The following is a 19897-nucleotide window of genomic DNA, read 5'->3' as shown; positions in this document are numbered from 1 at the left end:
GTGATGGGTTGCCAGCTACGACGTTACTCTACCACATTGGCCTTGTGGCTCCTCGATGCCCAGGGGAAGGGGAGTTGCGCAACATTCGTGCGATCCACAGACCTCTCACTTCCGGAGTGCCGGATTACAGGCAACGCGCGTGCGTGTCCACCACCACCAGCGCTCGGCTACATTTGTGAAAAGCCGCGTTTCCAGTCGCTCTTGAATGCTGTTTTGAATACAAATTGGCGGTCTGCGTGAAGAGAATAACAATTCGCCAGGAATGAGAAACGCAAGTCGAGGGATGCACAACGCCGTAAGAAAAAAACTTTACTGACAATAGACATCATTGACAAAATAGAACATTTCCAGCAAGAATGTGCAACGCCAATTAAGTGCACAGTACGATCACGGCAAAGCGTGAAGATTACATTGGAATTATTAAGTGCGCACAACAACTTTAGATATATACGCTGCCATGCATGACATTTAAAGTCATAAAAAATATCGATTTGCAATTAAAATGGACCACACGTTTTACGTTTTGGAATGTCCACAATCGATGATTAGACACAAACACAACCGTGTTGTTGGTCGGCGTTATGAAAAGTGAATTACAAGAACTTTAGGTACTCGGTTACAAACACGTGCAGGATTTTGTTGAGGTTGTTGATTGTGGGACGGTGAAGGTTTTCTTCGTTGTCGTCCAGCGTGTGCCAAACGTGTGGGAAGGGAGTGGATATGAGATGCAGCACGGGGACACCTGCAATCACAGCAAAAAACACGTGGTGGTGGTGGTGTCAGTTTTTTTTAAAGCCGGCAAGGAAGCTATGGCATTGACTCTGTAAATTATTTCCAACACGCGTCTGTCCTTGTGAAGGAGCCGGGGGGCGGGGTTGACATCGCTTCGGTCTGTTGGTAGGGGATGTTGGAGGAGAGGATGTGGAAGGCTTGGGAAAGGTTGTACGTATGTTGAACTTCTTTCTAACCGTACGTAACCAACCGTGCTAATCGGAGGTGCGCGAGAAAGAAAACAAACTAAACACAAAAAGCAGTTCTAAAGAAATGAGTTTTCAAACCTAGATGATTTAAAAGTGCGTAGCTCCAGTGACTTTCTAATATCGGAAGGAAGAGCATTCCAGACGGCCGCCAAAGTGCATCTGAAAGCGCGCGATGCGGTGACCCGTCTTGGTTCGATGGCTAGCCAAAAAAAAACCTAATATCATTGCCATCAACACCAATTAATGTGAAGAGATGATAAAATTAGGTGTGGACAGGGCTTCGGGGCTCTGGTGGGGCTCTGGTGGGGCTGGCTTTGTCCGTAGACACGGGTCTCAGCCCGCAGTGTGGTTTGAAACACGTTCCTCTGATGTCGTACGCAAGTGCGTTGAACTTCTTTCGCACCTTACGTAACTTCACTGAATGTTGCCCAAAAGAGGCCGAATTATCTCGCCCTGTGACACGAGGAAAATAAACGTCTCCCCATTGGAGCCCAACGAAGGTCTGGTGGTGAGCTCCTTGAGTGAGTGCGTGTGGATGTTAATGCTGGGCCCTTGCAAGTATTCAGTTAGCAATAATGATAATAATGATGTTACGTTCACAAGCCACTCCGTGGGATAACGTCACACGTCACACACAGGCGCGATGACCCGATATGATGGGTGGGAGGGCAGCCATGTGCAGGACATGTATGATCGGAGCATGACATCACACAGTGGCGTCATCGGGAGGGGAGGTGCGCACGTGACAGGCAACGTTGCAAGGTGACGGGAAGTAAAAAAAACTGAAATAATTAGGATCGATAACACTGGTCAACAAAAAAATAAACATTTTTTTCTGGCCTGGACTTTTGCAGCTGTTTTAGACTAATTTCAGGGTGCTGATTCCAAATCTGATCTCAGATTTGCTCTATCACATCTCATTTTTAAATACTTTATATTAAGTTCACTTGCTTGCTTGCTTGCGCGCTTACGACCGTGCAAATCTTTCGGTCGTTTTTTAACCCACTTCCCGTGATCCAATCGAGCTGACATTTTATACACAGACTCGTGAAATTTTTTTTCCAAAATTTTACACTTTTTAGGAAAAAATAAATTTTATTTAATTACCAATTGCTTAATGGTGGCAGGCAATCATCTGACCCATAGGTGGCAGCCATCTCAAACCAGAGGACGAGAGGACTCTCGCCGCCACGCATATAAAGGATTTATAGTGAAAAACTTTTTTTTACGGGTTAATTTTTTATGCTATCGGCATACCCCATTTTCATTGATTTTACCCGAAATTAACTTTGTCACTTATGATTGCAGGTTGTTGCGAGTCAGTGACTGCTTTAGTGATAAAATATGGTGCTGTATTTTTAGGATAGTGTGTTTATAATATCATTTTATGTAGATAACCACATTTATTTAATATTTTTCTGCAGTTTTTATTGAAAATGCAATATTTGATATCTCAAAAAGCTGACGTGATAGACAAAAACCGATGCCAGATTTGGAATCAGCACCCCAAAATTACCTTAAAACCGTTGGAATACCTTATGCCAGAAAAAGTGTGTTGACCAGTGTATTTAGCAAACCGACGTTACAACGTACAATACCAGCATTGCCACGTGGAGGAATCCGTTGTGCGTGGGTGTCAGCTCGCACTGCCCAAGCGACACGGCGCGATACGCCTTCTGCGTGGACTGTTCGCCCGTTGAAGCTGACTAACAGCTGACATTTTATGGGCCCGTGCCCGTCCACTGAATGAGCCACGCGTGTTTCTGTCCGCACATTTTGTTCCACTCCAATAAGCCCTTCCATGACCCCAAATGCCCTCTACAGCGGCCGCTCGTTTCCCGGCACTTGCACGCCCCTGCCATCTAGCTCACTACTTCTTCCCGCTTTTAAATTACGTCGAGTGCCTTGAGCCGAGGCGCTCTATAAATATAAAATAAGATTTCTATGTGCCACTGCATTCACACTTGGGTACGTCTCACAAGGCCGTCACGTGTGGAGTAAGTAACCTTACAATCCAATAACCCCTTGAGGTATTAGGGTATAAGCCTAGGAATGTGATGTAAAAAACTTTTTTTTAAACACGCTTTTATGAAATGTACTAGTAATGGCAGAACTCCACGACTCCAGGAAGTGGCCCCGAAGCTTGCCATAACATAAGGAACCGTGGTCATTTACAGACAACGTCATTTGAGCGTGGACAATTAGACCCAAGCTGAAACATAACATATAAAAAAGAATGTTTAAAAATATATATTTTTTATGATAGAATATAGTATTGTCATCAGTATGGCATAAGTATACCAAGTTTGCAGTCGATACCGCATTGGGAAGTGGGTTAAAATTGAGTTAGAAGCTTTGAGGATACAACAACGACAACAACAACAGCAACGACAACAGACAGAGTGAGTTCATAAAAAGTATGTAAGAAAGACTTTCCACGAATGAAGCATCTTGCCAGCCAATTAGTGGGCGAGTATAAACAGCGAGAGGCGGTTTACCATGCTGCAGAAACGGCAGGTGGTCATCTTGGACAGGCCAAGACTTGTGGTGGTTGTGAAAATAATGAAGCTCATACGGATGGTCCTCAAGATGTCCGAGACCATGCAAGCGTCGCTCTGAAGAGAGAGATAAAACAGCAATTAAGTTTGTTGTTGCGTAGAGGCACACGGCCGCCGATATTCTGAAAACCGATGAAATCAAATGCACCTTACCGATGGACATCAGCCTCTTGAACCAATATTCCGTATTTTCAAAGTGGCTCACGAAAACGGGATTCACGGCGCCAATCAGGTCCAACAGCACAAACATGTCCTAAACAAGAAGATAATTCAGCATCGTCATTTCAAAGATAAACACAATTAACAGCGACTTGTGCATTTCCATTTCGAAAGGAATGGATCCTGAACCAAGTAATTCGGATTTCCATCCGTCAGTAAAAGGAGGGTTACCCAAGTCAAATTTCGATTTAAAGCTTTCGTGACTGCAGAGATTCATCTTCTTGGTTCTTTCGGTAAAGTCACCTGAGGACGGCTGCTTGCGTTGTGGCCGAAACGTCGTGAGAATTATTTTATTATGTTTTATTTTTATTATTTTACTACCCAAGTCAAGTTATTAGTTTGACCAGCTGAAATGAGGATAGTTGATTATTTATCATTCGTTTGTTCATGCAATATTTTCGAGATCTCATACGACACAGTTGATTCTGCTCCGATGTATCTTTGCTTAATTGGTGTACTTCATTGTAATCGTTTCACGTCAGTCATTTCGGTGCGACCAGGTCAGCATTGCAGACGAGACGATATCCTGGTCTCTTGCGTCCTCGCCTGGCTCAAGCACAAAATTCAACTTGGAAGACTTGGACAAGTCACAGCGATGCACACGGGTACAACAAAAATACGAATGAACCATCCCCGATAAATTCCACAGACAGCAATCCCGGCAAGGGAACCGATTCCTCCCCCCCCCTCTACACCAGTGACAAGGAGGGCATGGCGTACGTATACATTCATTCATCACTGCGTAAGTCGGTGAAGGATTTCGATTTAAAGCTTTCGTGACTGCAGGGATTCATCTTCTTGGTTCTTTCGGTAAAGTCTACGTGACTTTACCGAAAGAACCAAGAAGATCGGTGAAGGATCTTTGTGCCAAACGTGCAACCTCTTGCGAGAGCGTTCGCACAAACCGCCCTTGCTGCCGTACACCAGCGTCTCGAGTGATTTGTTTGATCCACAGATCACTGGGAAGGGGGGGGCGGTGGGGCGACCACGGGAGGCGGCACCATTCCTTTGAGGGTGTACGTACGATGGCGTGAATCTGCGTGGTGTCCGGGTCTCCGGCCGGATGGCCAACCCGCATCATTTTTTTCGCCAAATGCCGGGATCCGTAGAGCGAGTCGGTTTGCGTCCACTCGTGGAAGGCCTCCTCTCCGTCGAAGAAGATGAACTGCAGCGTGACGTCCTGCGCGGGTCGATCCTTCCTGGAAAATAAACACGGTGCGCGCGATTGGCGACGGTGAACCGGTGCAAGCCGCTGTTGCCGAATATCAACGTCGTGTTCGGTCAGATATCCGCCATCGCGACGAGGGGGAGAGAGGCCGACTCAGTCGAACACTTTATTAATGTAGTTTTATTCATCATCATGAGACCTCCTTTGCCAGTAGCAAAATATAATAATAGGTTTTTTACCCTTTTATCTGGCACAGGAGGTCTCATGATGTTAATGCTTTACCCCGAGCTCTCAATACTCTGATGGTGCGTTGTCTTTGAGTTGCGTGCCTTTTGGCGTCATCTGGTCTAGCACCATGTGAGACTGGGCTCTAAAAAAAAGCTGTCTCTGGTGTGGACCAATCAATTTCAAGGACAGTGCATACATTATCAGAGTGCTGTTTTTTGTTTGCATTTTGACGACAGGTATTGTGGTTAATGAAAACATGATTCCTTGTAAAAAAAGGTGTCTGTTTTGTGCCAGATAAAAGGGTAAAAAACCTATTATTAGTTTTATTCATCAGCACAAAAACTCAGAAATGAATGAACACTGCCTCTTCCTCGGTGGCCTTTAGTGCGGCCCCTACCGACAATACAAAGATATGAAAACGCTGCTGCTGTCAAACCCATAATGGTTTCAAATGCGTGGCAGCCCTCGCACACTGACGATGTCTTATCGGTGAAAGTGACCTCCTACCAGAGGTCGCAACCGGGTACCCGATACCCGTACCCTACCCGATACCCGGCTACCCGTACCCGACCGGGTACGGGTACTGGTAGCTGTTTGCGACCCTGGTGCGGCCGGGTACGGGTACGGGTAGGCCGTGAGTCACTGGTGAGTAGCCGTTTGTCACTCATTTTGGGTAGGGTACGGGTACCCGTACCCGGCCGGGTACGGGTACGGGTACCCATTTGCGACCCTGGTGCGGCCGGGTACGGGTAAGGAATCAAAACCCGTTTGCGACCTCTGCCCCCTACCCACCCCCCCCCATCTGAAAATGAGTGAAGAACAACTGCACTTGCAGAACAACTCGCAAGGGCGGTCAAATGCGCGCAAAGGAGCCCGCGGCGCAAGTACTTACGCTTTCTTTAGTTTTCTTCAGGTAGTCGTCGAGGTTGTAGGCCATGTCCAGGAGCATTGCGCAGGGCACCGCAGAATCCGTGGCGCCGATGAAAACTCTCCCGTCATCGCTTGCGGGGAAATATTTCGAGTCGTAATGGCAAGCGAAGACCAGCCGCCGCTTGGCCTTTGGATCGAGAGTGGCGATGATGTTGCTGAACTGTTTCGTTCCCTGGGGCGTTCGCTCACTGAACGAGTCCATCTCAATGTTCCAGCCGGCAGCCAGCAACTTCAACCGCCCCGTGATGTGCTGAAACGCAATCGTGACAACGAAGAACAATGACATTCACCTCTGAGCACAGCGGTTTATTTTTTTTTCTTCCGACGACAGTACTTGTCTATCAAGTCAGTGGCACTGGTAAAAAATAAACGTTTGTGTTTATTTTGTTTGAACCAGGTGGGAAACTCCAAGAGATCAGGCTTGAATCTCACTTGCGAGTGAGAAATTACAGAAGCCAAGCAAAACAAAGGCAGAGTACAGCAAGGACGTAAAGCAACTCAAACACTACACGTGACAACCCCTGTCATCACTATCACTTGTTCCTAACCTGTAGAACGCATGCCCCCCATTGGGGGTACCCCCGAGAGGGCTATACGTGGCGTCTCAAGGGGGTAAAGCGAGACATATCGCACGGTGACCGGAGATAAGAATTGTCCAGTTGTGCATCATCATCACCACCACCACCAAAGTATAACCGCAACTGCAGCTGCCGTGATTTGTGCAGCGGATGTGGTTTGGAGGCTGTTGCTCCATGAGCTTCAGGCCGGAAAGAACTGAAGCCAGAGATAATAATAATAATGTACACGTGTAAGATGTTCTTCACGGTCAGGTGCTTTGCGATCTCAAAAGACCCAAACACGACAACACAGACATTTTGGGATGAAAACTTCCACATTCAGCGAGAAGCGTCCTACCCCTGTCGAGTTTCCGCTCCTCCCTCAAGACCTCCAACTCTTCTCACTGGCCCATCCTTCCCTCCATCCAATGCCGGATTATCTTAGCAGCACAAGTAGCTACGTATGTAGTAGCTACTACAACACGTGTAGTAGTAGCTACTACAACACGTGTTGTAGTAGCTTTCAAGGGCCACGCGCTAAATGCTTTCAAGCTATCAATTCCGGTTCAGTGATTCTGCACTTGCTCTATTACTATAGTACGATACTGCCTTAAATTTTTATGAACGACTGAGTGTTTAAGGTTAGCGTTTTGTCGTATTATCTGGCTGTATAGAAAATAAAAAAATACAATTACTTTATTGTACCAGTTGTAACATATGCTACAGGCCCCGCACTAGCTTCGCCACTGCCTCCATCGCCTAGGTACCCACCGTAATTCCCGTACCCACTACTAAAACCTCCCTCCCTCCCCATCCTTATTCACAGCATCGCCTTCAGCTCCCCTCATTGTACCTCTCATAACCCTTGTAAAGCGCCTTGAATAGAGGTGCTATATCAATACAAGATAAGCTCCCCCCTCCAAAATAAATCGATCGATGTATCATCGGCTTCGTGGAAATATCCGCGTGTGAACACTTGCTCTGGTCAGTGGTGTAAGGTGTGTGCAACAACAACTTCTATCCGGGGCACGTCCATAGCGGGGGGGGGGGGGTAAATCGCACCGTGTGGGCCTGGGCCCCCGCCACCCAATGGGATCGCCTTCAAACTGACGCCCCCCCCCCCCCCCAAAGCGCGGGGCCCGGGACGGTCGCCCGGATTTGACGCGTGCCCTAGACACGGGCCTCTGGCGTTTACCTCTTGGACCGCCTTGCTCCCAAGAGACCCTGGGACCCGCTCCCTCAGCATGGGTCGCAGCTCGTGGTCCCACATGCGCTCCAGGTTGGTCAGGGACGCGATGCGTCTCAGCTGCTTGCTGTTGAGACTGCTAGCCCGGTGAGACCACTGCAAACAAACCACCACAAAAAAACACCAAAAACGACGACGATGATGATGATGAGGACATCTGTGAAACTACTGCACATATAGTGAAACTACTGCACATATAAATTTCGATTTAAAGCTTTCGTGACTGCAGGGATTCATCTTCTTGGTTCTTTCGGTAAAGTCACGTAGAAGGGAAATGATTAAATAATAAAAATAAAACAATAAAATTAAATATTTTATTATGTTTTATTTTTATTATTTTAAATAAACATAATAAAATTAAATATTTTATTATGCTTTATTTTATTATTTTATTATTTCCCGTCTACGTGACTTTACCGAAAGAACCAAGAAGATACTGCACATATAGTAAAACTACTGCACATATAGTGAAACTACTGCACATATAGTGAAACTACTGGACATATAGTGAAACTACTGGACATATAGTGAAACCACTGGATATGTGAAACCACTGGGCATCTGTGAAACGACTGGGAAATCTGTGAAGAGCTTTATTGCTCATCGGATTCCTCCAGTGTAAATATTCTGACCAATAATATTAATGCGTTTGAAAAAATAATAATAGGTATTTAAACCCCGTCTGGCAAATAAAACCCGAGTTGTGTTTAAGATGTAAACACAAACACGCGCTGATCATTGTGGCATTGTCTGTGGACACCTCAACACAACTGTTGCATTGCCAGAAAGGGCCTCAAACCCAACTCTTATCTTTTATTATACTTTGATACTGACACACATCATGTGTCCCGTGTTAGTGGTTATATTATTTGGGTCTTTCGGTAAAGTCACGTAGATAGGTTTCAACGTGTTTATATTCACTGACATCTGCTGCAAGGATTCATATGGGGCAACAGGTTTTGCTCTCCCTGTGTCTGTCAGCTTCTCTCCGCATCCCTGTGTCTCTGTGTGTGTGTCTCTGTGTGTGTGTCTCTGTGTGTGTGTCTCTCTGTGGGTCTCTCTGTGTGTGTGTCTCTCTGTGTGTGTCTCTGTGTGTGTGTCTCTCTGTGTGTGTCTCTGTGTGTGTCTCTCTGTGTGTGTCTCTCTGTCTGTGTGTGTGTCTCTCTGTGTGTGTCTCTCTCTGTGTGTGTGTCTCTCTCTGTGTGTCTCTCTCTGTGTCTCTGTGTGTGTCTCTCTGTGTGTGTGTCTCTCTGTGTCTCTCTCTCTGTGTGTGTGTCTCTCTCTGTGTGTCTCTGTGTGTGTGTCTCTCTCTGTGTGTCTCTGTGTGTGTGTCTCTCTCTGTGTGTCTCTGTGTGTGTCTCTCTCTGTGTCTCGCTCTGTCTGTGTGTCTCTCTCTCCCCTGCGTGACTTATCTCTGCACGTTCTCTCTCCGTCCGTCTCTCTCTCGTCCAGGAAGGTCCCAACGCAGGAGAAACACAATCGACCTCCCCCCCACCCCCCCACACAGACACAGCCTCGCCTCTCCTCCCCTCGCTACCTTCTGATCGGCCCAGGCGACGGCTCGCGGCGTCCCGGGCTGCTCGTTGAGGCTCCTGCAGAGCGACACGGCGAGGTAGAGGGCGAGGCCCAGCAGCGCGGAGCCGGCGGCGCGGCGAGCAACGCCAACCATAGCCACCGCCGCGTCTTCTTACAACACTAACACAGGCGACATGACGTCATCCGCTCAAGTATTCACCCACGGAGATATTACGTCACTCGCTCACAAATCCCCCCGCGGAGACATGACGTTGTTACTTCGCGTCCCCCCAACCGCCAACCGTGGAAACGCCGCGTCTCCTTCCGACTAACACAGACGACATGACGTCACCCGCTCACGTATTCATCCCTCCCTACGGAGATATTACGTCACTCGCTCACAAATTCCCCCCGCGGAGACATGACGTCAGTCCTCACGTATTCCCCATCCGCCACCCGTGGAGACGCCGCGTCTCATTCCGAATAACACAGACGACATGACGTCACCCGCTCACGTATTCCCCCCCTACGGTGATATTACGTCACTCGACAAATCCCCCCGCGGAGACATGACGTCGGTCCTCACGTATCCCCCGCAGAAACATGACGTCATCCGCTCCTCCCCCGCGGCTTGCCGCCCCATAGCCGCGTCTCCTTCAAACTCAGAGCCCACGTGACGTCACGCATCTACGCATCTCTACCCGCGGAGACATGACATCACTCGCACGCCCCCTGTGGCGTGTCGTCACTCACTCGTCCCGTGCAAATGACGTCACCGTCATAATGTCAAGGTTATTTATTTCGTTCGTTAAGATAAAGTACCCACACCCGATCCTAATTATACATCGCGCTGGCAACGCACTAGACAATTAATTAACGCATTAATTAATCCCTCCCCCACCCTCCACTTGGCGCAAGAAGAGCTGACACGTGATGTCATCATCAACAGGACTTGTCAAAAAATCTGGACGTCGCCTGACGAAGCCGGTTGTAATTAGTGGCGAAACGTCGTAACTCAGATTGTAAATGTTGTGGCTTTGGCTGTCCGACACACAGCGGTTAGCGCTGTGCCAGTAACGAATTGGCAGGTTTTGTTTGCGTGACGAACCTTGCTTATTCGCCTGTGGCGGGTTTAACGACACGTTATATATTACTTACGCGATCTAACCCTCCTAACAACAAAAACAAACAATCTCTATTACGGAAACTATAGCTACGTTAAGATTCTTTCGGTAACGTCACGTAGGTATAAAAAATAAAAGAAATAAAAAATAAAATAAATGTACCTAATTTATTTTTATTTTTTAAATAAATTAATGTTATTTATTTACAAAATAAATACTTTTTTTTATACCTACGTGAGTTTACCGAACGAACCAAAGGGTATGGATCCCTACAGTCACGAAAACGTCAAATCTATATTATAACCACGTTAACGATTCGAAAATAAAACGTGACGTCATTCCCGCTCGCCCCGCCCCCCCCACGCGGCTTGCCGTAGCCGCGCCGGCATTTTACAAACGCGGTCACGGGGCAGAGGCCACCGCAGACTTCCCCGCAGCGTCTCCACTGAGCGCGATGGCGACTACGTCGCTCTCGCGCTGCGCGCTGCGCGCACGACTCGTGAGCCCGCGGGCGGGAAGCCTGCAGCGTGGGGTCGCGGCAGCCTCGGGTGAGGAGGTGGTGAGGGGAGAGGGTGAGGGGGGGGGTGAGGGGAGAGGGTGAGGGGGGGGAGAGGGTGAGGGGGGGGGTGGGGGGGGGTGAGGGGGGGAGGGGGGGGGGGGAGGGGGGGGGGGGTGGGGGGGGGGGGGGGGGGGGGAGGGGAGGGGGGGGGGAGGGGGGGGGGGGGGGGGGGGGGGGGGGGGGGGGGGGGGGGGGGGAGGGGGGGGGGGAGGGGGGGGGGGGGGGGGGGGGGGGGAGGGGGAGGGGGGGGGGGGGGGGGGGGGGGGGGGGAGGGGGGGGGGGGAGGGGGGGGGGGGGGGGGGGGGGGGGGGGGGGGGGGAGGGGGGGGGGGGGAGGGGGGGGGGGGGGGGGGGGGGGGGGGAGGGGGGGGGGGGGGGGGAGGGGGGGGGGGGGGGGGGGGAGGGGGGGGGGGGAGGGGGGGGGGGGAGGGGGGGGGGGGGGGGGGGGGGGAGGGGGGGGGGGGGGGGGGGGGGGGGGGGGGGGGGGGGGGGGGGGGGGGGGGGGGGAGGGGGGGGGGGGGGGGGGGGGGGGGGGGGGGGGGGGGGGGGGGGGGGGGGGAGGGGGGGGGGGGGGGGGGGGGGGGGGGGGGGGGGGGGGGGGGGGGGGGGGGGGGGGGGGGGGGGGGGAGGGGGGGGGGGGGGGGGGGGGGGGGGGGAGGGGGGGGGGGGGGGGGGGGGGGAGGGGGGGGGGGGGGAGGGGGGGGGGGGGGGGAGGGGGGGGGGGGGGGGGGGAGGGGGGGGGGGGGGGGGGGGGGGGGGGGGGGAGGGGGGGGGGGGGGGGGGGGGGGGGGGGGGGGAGGGGGGGGGGGGGGGGGGGGGGGAGGGGGGGGGGGAGGGGGGGGGGGGGGGGGGGGGGGGGGAGGGGGGGGGGGGGGGGGGGGGGGGGGGGGGAGGGGGGGGGGGGGGGGGGGGGGGAGGGGGGGGGGGGGGGGGGGGGGGGGGGGGGGGGGGGGGGGGGGGGGGGGGGGGGGGGAGGGGGGGGGGGGAGGGGGGGGGGGAGGGGGGGGGGGGGAGGGGGGGGGGGGGGAGGGGGGGGGGGGGGAGGGGGGGGGAGGGGGGGGGGGGGGGAGGGGGGGGGGAGGGTGGGGGGAGGGGGGGGGGGGAGGGGAGGGGGGGGGAGGGGGGGAGGAGGGGGAGGGGGGAGGGGGGGGGAGGGGGGGGGGAGGGGGGGGGGAGGGGAGGGGGGGAGGGGGGGAGGGGGGGGGAGGGGGAGGGGGAGGGGGGGAGGGGGGGAGGGGGGGGAGGAGGGGGGAGGGGGGGGGAGGGGGGGGGAGGGGGGGGAGGGGGGGAGGGGGGGGGAGGGGGGGAGGGGGGGAGGGGGGAGGGGGAGAGGGGGGGGGAGGGGGGGAGGGGGGGGAGGGGGGGGGGGGAGGGAGGGGGAGGGGGAGGGGGGAGGGGGGGAGGGGGGGAGAGGGGGGGAGGGGGAGGGGGGGATGGGGCGGGGAGGGGGGAGGGGGGGAGGGGGGGGTGGGAGGGGGGGGAGGGGGGAGGGGGGGGAGGGGGGGGGGGAGGGGGGGAGGGGGGGGGAGGGAGGGAGGGGGGAGGGAGGGGGAGGGGGGGAGGAGGGGGAGGGAGAGGGGAGGGGGGGGAGGGGGGGAGGGGGGAGGGGGGGGAGGGGGGGGGAGGGGGGGGGAGGGGGGGGGGGAGGGGGGGGGGAGGGGGGAGGGGGGGGGGGGGGGGGGGGAGGGGGAGGGGGGGGGGGGGGGAGGGGGGGGAGGGGGGAGGGGGGGGAGGGGGGGGGGAGGGGGGGGGGGGGGAGGGGGGGAGGGGGGGGGGGGAGGGGGGGGAGGGGGGGGAGGGGGGGAGGGGGGAGGGGGGGGGGGAGGGGGGGGGGAGGGGGGGGAGGGGGGGAGGGGGGGAGGGGGGGGGGGGGGAGGGGGGGGGAGGGGGGGGGAGGGGGGGGAGGGGGGGGAGGGGGGGGGGAGGGGGGGGGGGGGAGGGGGGGGGGGGGGGAGGGGGGGGGGAGGGGGGGGGGAGGGGGGGGGAGGGGGGGGGGGAGGGGGGAGGGGGGGGGGAGGGGGGGGGGGGGAGGGGGGGGGGGAGGGGGGGGAGGGGGGGGGGGGGGGGGGGGGAGGGGGAGGGGGGGGAGGGTGGGGGGGGAGAGGGGTGAGGGGGGGGGGGGAGAGGGTGAGGGGGGGGGGAGAGGGTGAGGGGGGGGGTGAGGGAGGGGGGGTGGTGAGGGGTGTGAGGGGTGTGAGGGAGGGGGGAGGGGAGGGGGGAGGTGGTGAGGGATGGAGGTGTGAGGGGGGCGTGGTGGTGGGGGGGTGGTGAGGGGAGGAGGGTGAGGGGGAGGTGGGGAGGGGGGGGAGGTGGGAGGGGGGGGGGAGGTGGGGAGGGGGGGTGAGGGGGGTGAGGGGGAGGGGAGAGGTGAGGGGAGGGGGGTGAGGGGAGGTGGTGAGGGGAGGGGGAGGTGGTGAGGGAGGGGGGAGGTGGGGAGGGAGGGGGGAGGTGGGGAGGGGAGGGAGGGGCCGAGGAGTGGGGGGGTGAGGAAGGTGATGGTGAGATGATGAGGTTGTTGGGAGATTGAGGACGTTATCGATCGAGGGGGTGAGAGGGCGCCGCCGTGGTGAGATGTTAACTACCTCGCCTGGTGTGCAGGAGGTCGTGGGTTCGATCCCGACCTTGACGCCTGCTGCTGCTGTATATTTGGAGTTTGCGTGTCTCTATCTCCGTGGTAGCGTGGATTCTTCTCCGGGTCCTCCAGTTTTCCCCTCCACATTAAAGTCAACATCACCACGCGTTTAGATGATTTGGTTGCCACACATTTCCACGTGATAATCCACTTCGTTCAGCCATCATTTGTGGTCGCTTCTGAAAAAGAGCTTTATAACAGAGTCTTGCTCAGTGGGCTTTACCTGGTTAAAATAAAAATAGTTTGAGTTAAGAACTCGTAATAACCACATCTCCGTGTCGTGCAAACGCAGTTCACCTATTTCTATTGATCTTTGCGTGAATGGATGTTCCTCCTCACCCCACAGCATCCACCAGCTCAAAGAGCCAGCTTCCCGGACCGTATCCTCGGACTCCGGAGGAAGTGGCAGCCGCAGCTCGCAAATACAACATGCATCCTTCCGACTACAAGCCCTACCCGGATGACGGAATGGGGTAATTGAGACACTCCGACAGACACTCGGTTCTCGGTCTCCGACAGTGGAAGGTCAGCTGCTGCTGCTGCTGCAGCTGCAAAAAATTTCACTATAAATCCTTTATATGCGTGGCATCGCTCTTATTTTATTATTCATTTCTGTTTTTCTTGAGTAAGAGTTTCATTGATATCACGATGGTATTTTAAATTAAATATGAAAATTTTTTTTTCCTAAAAAGTGGAAAATTTTGGAAAAAATTGTTCACGAAAATAAATTGTCACGCACAACGAGTCTGTGTGCAAAATGTCAGCTCGATTGGATCACGGGAAGTGGGTTAAAAAACGACCGAAAGATTTGCACGGTCGTAAGCGCGCAAGCAAGCAAGCAAGTGAACTTAATATAAAAGATTTAAAAATAAACCAGGAGGCGTCAGCCAGGTCGTTTTTCCACTGCTGATGCCGTGCCGTGCCGCTCACACGACACGGCAACAATTGCCCTAAGTGGAGGTGCCCCATTCAGCCAGAGGTCGTTTTTGTGCAGATATGGGGCCATGCATTTAGTAGGTACGCAAAAATCTGTCAATTTGACCCCCCTCTCCCTCCCTCCCTGTACGCACGCATTGTCAGTAGAGCCTCCGTACGCAAGCTACGCATTTTTTAAAATTGGTTTCGGTAAAGTCACGTAGTTAGAAAATTAATAGATCTATTAAAATTTAGATAGAAAATTAATAGATCTATTTAATTAATCGATCTATTTATTTTCTAATAGATCTATTAAATTAATAGATATATTAAATTAATAGATCTATTAATTTTCTAATATATCTATTAATAGATTAAAATTAATAGATCTATTAAATTAATAGAACTATTAATTTTAATCTATTAATTTTCTATCTACGTGACTTTACCGAAAGAACCAAAGAGGATGGATTCCTGCAGTCACGAAAGCCTCAAATCAAGATTACTACGCATTTGGGTGAACCCCCCCTCCCCCTTCCATGCATACGTACTAAATGGATGACCCCATGCAGCATTGCTAAAGCATTTGGCTTGGAGATTGAGTAAGGAGGGTTTTAACAAAACTAAACAAATCGCTGTGCTGCACAAGGCTATGTGATCACCACTTGGGAGTATTCTCAGAAAATATTGCCAGGGCCACAATATTCACGCCCAGGATTCAAAATCTAGATTTAAAACTCGTTTATTTAAAACTGCTTTTTGTGTTTAGTTTGTCGTCCTTAAAACCCCGCGCACCTCCGATTAGCACGGATGGCTACTTGCGGTGCGAAAGAATGCCAAGGTACACACATACAGGTCTGCACATTCCTGGAAGTCTACAAAACTTTAGCAGCAGCAGCAATTCTTGTGCCTCTTTACCGTTCTACTTTGCGCACCATCTCTCACTAATCCATGCAAACCCTCTCGTTGTTTATATCTGCCTGTCCGCACCTGCCTCTCAACCCTCTACGTGTGTCTGCATCCCTGCCTCGTGGTTATACGCGACTGCCACTTAGCCCATGTCCGCTGTCTTGTGAACGCCTCGCAAGAATATCTCTGCCACTTTCTCTTTACAGCTCACGACTAATGTTGTGACTGTCCCACATCGGGGCCCCTTCATTCTCTAACGTATACAATGTCCCGAATCCCTTGTGGAATTTTAAAAGGTTTTGCAAATTTGACTAAATCTTTTCACGGAGGAGAACTTAAAAGAAAAATAGTGAAGGAATATGGCACGGGCTTTTGTAAGTCATTCCATGTTATTCTACACCTCATCAGTCTCATCACTAACCTGCATTGTCTTACTGTCTCCTCTTTGGAATCGTGTGCACTTTATAAACTTGCGTCAATAGACAGACCTGTTCTCCACCTGAAGACGGCCGCTTGCGTTGTGGCCGAAACGTCGTGAGAATTATTTTATTATGTAATTTTATTATTTTATAATATCCTTCTACGTGACTTTACCGAAAGAACCAAGAAGATGAATCCCTGCAGTCACGAAAGCTTTAAATCGAAAAACAAATATAAACGCACAGTTTGCTTCTCCCGCTTATAGGTATGGCGATTATCCTCAGCTTCCGGAAAAGTCGCAACATGAAAAGGATCCAAGCTACCACTGGGATTCCGCAGATCTGAGACGTAACTGGGGAGAGCCGGTAGGTGCTCGTGTATTACTCTCACGCGTTAAACAAACGGAACTCAAAGCTGCATTTAAAAAAACTCGTGCCAGAGAATGTAAGATGTTACTGTGCAGTCCATACGCGCGTGCGTGTTGTGTGTTCATGTCTTGACGTGTATTTTTTTTGTTATCTTCCCACTGTTCCAGATGCACTTTGAGTTTGACATGTACACACGGAACCGAGTGGACACGACGCCCTTGCTGGTGCCTTGGCACACCATGTGCAAGCAGCTCTTTGGTTTCATCGGAGGCATGATGCTGTTCTTCTGGCTCGGAAACCAATTTCCCTTGTTCCGCCCCGTGGTGTGTGCTTCGGTCGTTAGTTCGCCGCGTAACAAACAAAAGTACATGAATTCTCCGCACGACCAGCTGGCTTTTTATATTTTGCGTAGCTGCGTTGACCACCTTAAGTGTACAGTCGCATGTTATTTTAATGGGCACGTGTCACTGACTGGCTGCTACTTTGTTGTTTTGCAGTTACCGAAGCAGTATCCATTCACCGGCTTGTACGAGGAGAAAGGAGGAGACCCGACAAAGAAGCCTGAAGCCGAGACGCCAAACTATACAATATAATTGTTCTTACCAGCACATTTGACTTCAATGTAAACTTGACTGTAGTTTAACTTCTAAATGTGCAGACATGAAAAAGAAAACTTCATGCTTTTGATGTCTAATGGCCATGCAATGTGACAGTTTAGATCAAACGTTCACCGTGTAATGGTGATCAGTACATTAGTTAATTTAGTTTCTTGCAAAAATGGTTTTACAACTGTTGTAATGTCCATACAAAGCCGAATAAAAAATAAACCTGAAACATGTTAGCGCCTGTATTTATATACGTCTCGCAAAAGTATGTGTGGATTACGTGCATCTTAAAACGATAAATGTGATGCTAAATGTATACCTGCTGTAATTCTAATAATCGTAGCAAGTTAACAGTAGTTGGCCTAGCAATCAAAAATATCTTCTTGGTTCTTTCGGTAAAGTCACGTAGAAGGGAAGTAATAAAATAATAAAAATAAAACATACTAAAATAATATAATTTTTTTTCTTTTATTACTTCCCTTCTACGTGACTTTACCGAAAGAACCAAGAAGATGAATCCCTGCAGTCACGAAAGCTTTAAATCGAAATCAAAAATATGGTTGTGGAAACTAATTTGTGATTATATTCTTGTGCACACGTACACTACGCTATTTTTTTTCAAGACCAACGATATCTTTTATACATTTTGGTCACCTTTGGACTGTGTGATGTGTTTGCGGACAGCATGTCCAAAATTTCCGTCTAACGTTTAGCTTATCCAGATGGGAACGCCGGAGATCAGGAGAGTGTCATTTGCAAGAGCGACCCGGGGCATTCGTCTGGCAGGAGCGCTTCACGATTGCGACGTGTAATTCGGATTTAGTACGTTGCTGATCGTTTTTGCACTTTCATAATGTGGACCTTGACGCCGGCACGGAATGTCCCAGTGCGCTACGACGATGACGGAGAAGGTAGAAGAGTTGGTGCTATTTTTTCCGCGCTATAGTGGTGCGTGCGGGGGCTCGAAGCTTGCGATTGTGCGTGGCTTTCGGCCAGAGGTCGCAAACGGGTTTTGATTTATTACCCGTACCCGGCCGCACCAGGGTCGTAAACGGGTACCCGTACCCGGCCGTACCCTACCCGGGTATCGGGTACCTGATTGCGACCTCTGGGATGAAGCCATGTTGCAGGCGCGGGTGGGTTGATTCTAGGAACTTGAATTGTGAGAAGAGACAAGACGTTGGGAAATGAGTGACAAACGGTGACTCACCAGTGACTCACGGTCTACCCGTACCCGGCCGCACCAGGGTCGCAAACGGATACCCGTACCCGGCCGGGTAGCCGGGTAGGGTACGGGTATCGGGTACCCGGTTGCGACCTCTGCTCTCGGCGCCTATCGATGAATCCAACGCGGCACGCGTGGGGGAAGTGGTTCTTGCCATCATCCTGCGCTGCCTTGCTTGGTTCTCTCCGGGGAATCGGTTCCCACAGCCGATTCCGTCTCACGGGTCTTCGCGATGGGCTGGTCAGCCTGCTCGTCTTGCATCTTTGGGAGTTGCGGGTGTTGGCGTTGTAAATGAAGGCGCTGTCCAGCACTCGGAGAGCTGGCCCCACGCCACTTGTTGCGTCCGCAGGGAGACACGCGTGACCTCAACTGACTGCTTCCAAGCATGATTACTCCGAGGCTGATGGCTGCGAATTCCAAGGACTTCTAGATTTACTTGATGCAGCTGTCGTGGCTGTGACGGTTCCACCTGAAGACGGAAGCTTGTGTTGCCTCCGAAACGTCGTGATTTTTATTTTATTTTACTTTTATTAATTTTTATGTTTTACCTACGTGACTTTACCGAAAAAAACCTAAGAATATGAATTCCAAGGACTTCTCTGCAAGTGCATCCAATTGCTCATCCTGGAGTTCCATCGTTCGCTGGTTGATCCGTTCCTCTTTTAACTGCACGTGGCTAGGTTTGATTACTCTTCTTGGTTCTTTCGGTAAAGTCACGTAGAAGGGAAATAATAAAATAAATACAAGAAAACATAATATAATAATATAATATATTGTTTGTTTTATTTTTATTATTTTATTATTTCCCTTCTACGTGACTTTACCGAAAGAACCAATAAATAATAAAATTATAAAAATAAACCATAATATTATTACATATTGTTTTATTTTTATTACTTTATTATTTCCCTTCTACGTGACTTTACCGAAAGAACCAAGAAGATGAATCCCTGCAGTCACGAAAGCTTTAAATTGAAATTTAGGTTTGATTACATTGAGAACTTTATTTTTGTTGATACCTTTCAGACCAAAGCCTGCAAATATGGAGTGGTTGAAAGAGGTGGGATTTCCAGCCTGGCCGCTGGCAGTCAGCCGAGAGATGCCAAGGTCAAGAGGATGTTATGCTGCCACCGAATCAGAATCGAGTGTATTTCCCGAGTAATGCCTATTAAGCTAAGAAACTCGGAATAATTACTATAGATCTGTGAGTGAGCTTCAGGATTTTCGGGATGAAATTGGTATTTTTTAAGCTCACAGGAGGCAGCAAACTTGGTGACCCTTAACTTTAAAATTCTAAGATACGGCATGATATTAGTTTGCGGGGTTGTATTATTTAAAATATTGTTTACCAACAACACGATTCCATTTGTTGGAGCCGAATCTGGGGCAATTGCCGGTGGGATTTCAGAATAAAAATATGAACACTGGAGAAATCCGATAAGCTATGAAGCTCTTATTTACAGATGCCCAGAAGAGGCACGGGGTAAGTCCATAACTAGTGGTGAGTGTAGTAGTGGTGAGTGTACTGGTGGTGAGTGAGTGTACTACTGGTGAGTGTAGTGGTGAGTGTACTAGTGGTGAGTGTACTAGTGGTGAGTGTACTAGTGGTGAGTGTAGTGGTGAGTGTACTAGTGGTGAGTGTACTGGTGGTGAGTGAGTGTACTACTGATGGTGAGTGTAGTGGTGAGTGTACTAGTGGTGAGTGTACTGGTGGTGAGTGTACTGGTGGTGGTGAGTGGT

At 51.5% G+C, this 19897-nt stretch overlaps 2 protein-coding genes across 2 annotated transcripts; one reads left to right on the top strand and one right to left on the bottom strand.

Moving 5' to 3' along the window:
- Nucleotides 1-284: 284 nt before the first annotated feature.
- Nucleotides 285-9701, bottom strand: QPCT (glutaminyl-peptide cyclotransferase). The gene is made up of 7 exons (XM_061572854.1): nt 9424-9701; nt 7836-7982; nt 6046-6333; nt 4782-4952; nt 3692-3791; nt 3479-3595; nt 285-742 (listed from the first exon to the last, which is right to left on the bottom strand). The coding sequence occupies exons 1-7, from the start codon at nt 9553-9555 to the stop codon at nt 594-596; spliced, it is 1104 nt and encodes a 367-aa protein (XP_061428838.1). The 5' UTR covers nt 9556-9701; the 3' UTR covers nt 285-593.
- A 1210-nt stretch (nt 9702-10911) lies between these two features.
- On the top strand, nt 10912-17161 carry NDUFB8 (NADH:ubiquinone oxidoreductase subunit B8). Its single transcript, XM_061572853.1, has 5 exons — nt 10912-11073; nt 14062-14188; nt 16225-16324; nt 16495-16650; nt 16825-17161. Exons 1-5 carry the CDS (start codon nt 10980-10982, stop codon nt 16918-16920), a joined length of 573 nt encoding a protein of 190 aa, XP_061428837.1. The 5' UTR covers nt 10912-10979; the 3' UTR covers nt 16921-17161.
- Nucleotides 17162-19897: the final 2736 nt, after the last annotated feature.

This window comes from Lethenteron reissneri, chromosome 51, assembly GCF_015708825.2.
Source record: "Lethenteron reissneri isolate LAM-NWPU_2019-01 chromosome 51, ASM1570882v1, whole genome shotgun sequence".
In the NCBI taxonomy this organism is placed as follows: Eukaryota; Metazoa; Chordata; class Hyperoartia; order Petromyzontiformes; family Petromyzontidae; genus Lethenteron; species Lethenteron reissneri.
This window is presented reverse-complemented; position numbering and strand designations above follow the sequence as displayed.

What these genes read in the sequence shown, in the direction of transcription:
- QPCT (XM_061572854.1), bottom strand. Translation starts at nt 9,555, where the DNA reads ATGGTTGGCGTTGCTCGCCGCGCCGCCGGCTCCGCGCTGCTGGGCCTC. An exon ending in CAAGAGGCTGATGTCCATCG is followed by an intron (nt 3,596 to 3,691) that starts GTAAGGTGCATT and finishes CTCTCTCTTCAG; the next exon opens with AGCGACGCTTGCATGGTCTC. An exon ending in CCTGCCGTTTCTGCAGCATG is followed by an intron (nt 743 to 3,478) that starts GTAAACCGCCTC and finishes CTGTGATTGCAG; the next exon opens with GTGTCCCCGTGCTGCATCTC.
- NDUFB8 (XM_061572853.1), top strand. Translation starts at nt 10,980, where the DNA reads ATGGCGACTACGTCGCTCTCGCGCTGCGCGCTGCGCGCACGACTCGTG. An exon ending in TGGGGTCGCGGCAGCCTCGG is followed by an intron (nt 11,074 to 14,061) that starts GTGAGGAGGTGG and finishes CTCACCCCACAG; the next exon opens with CATCCACCAGCTCAAAGAGC. An exon ending in GACGTAACTGGGGAGAGCCG is followed by an intron (nt 16,325 to 16,494) that starts GTAGGTGCTCGT and finishes CCACTGTTCCAG; the next exon opens with ATGCACTTTGAGTTTGACAT.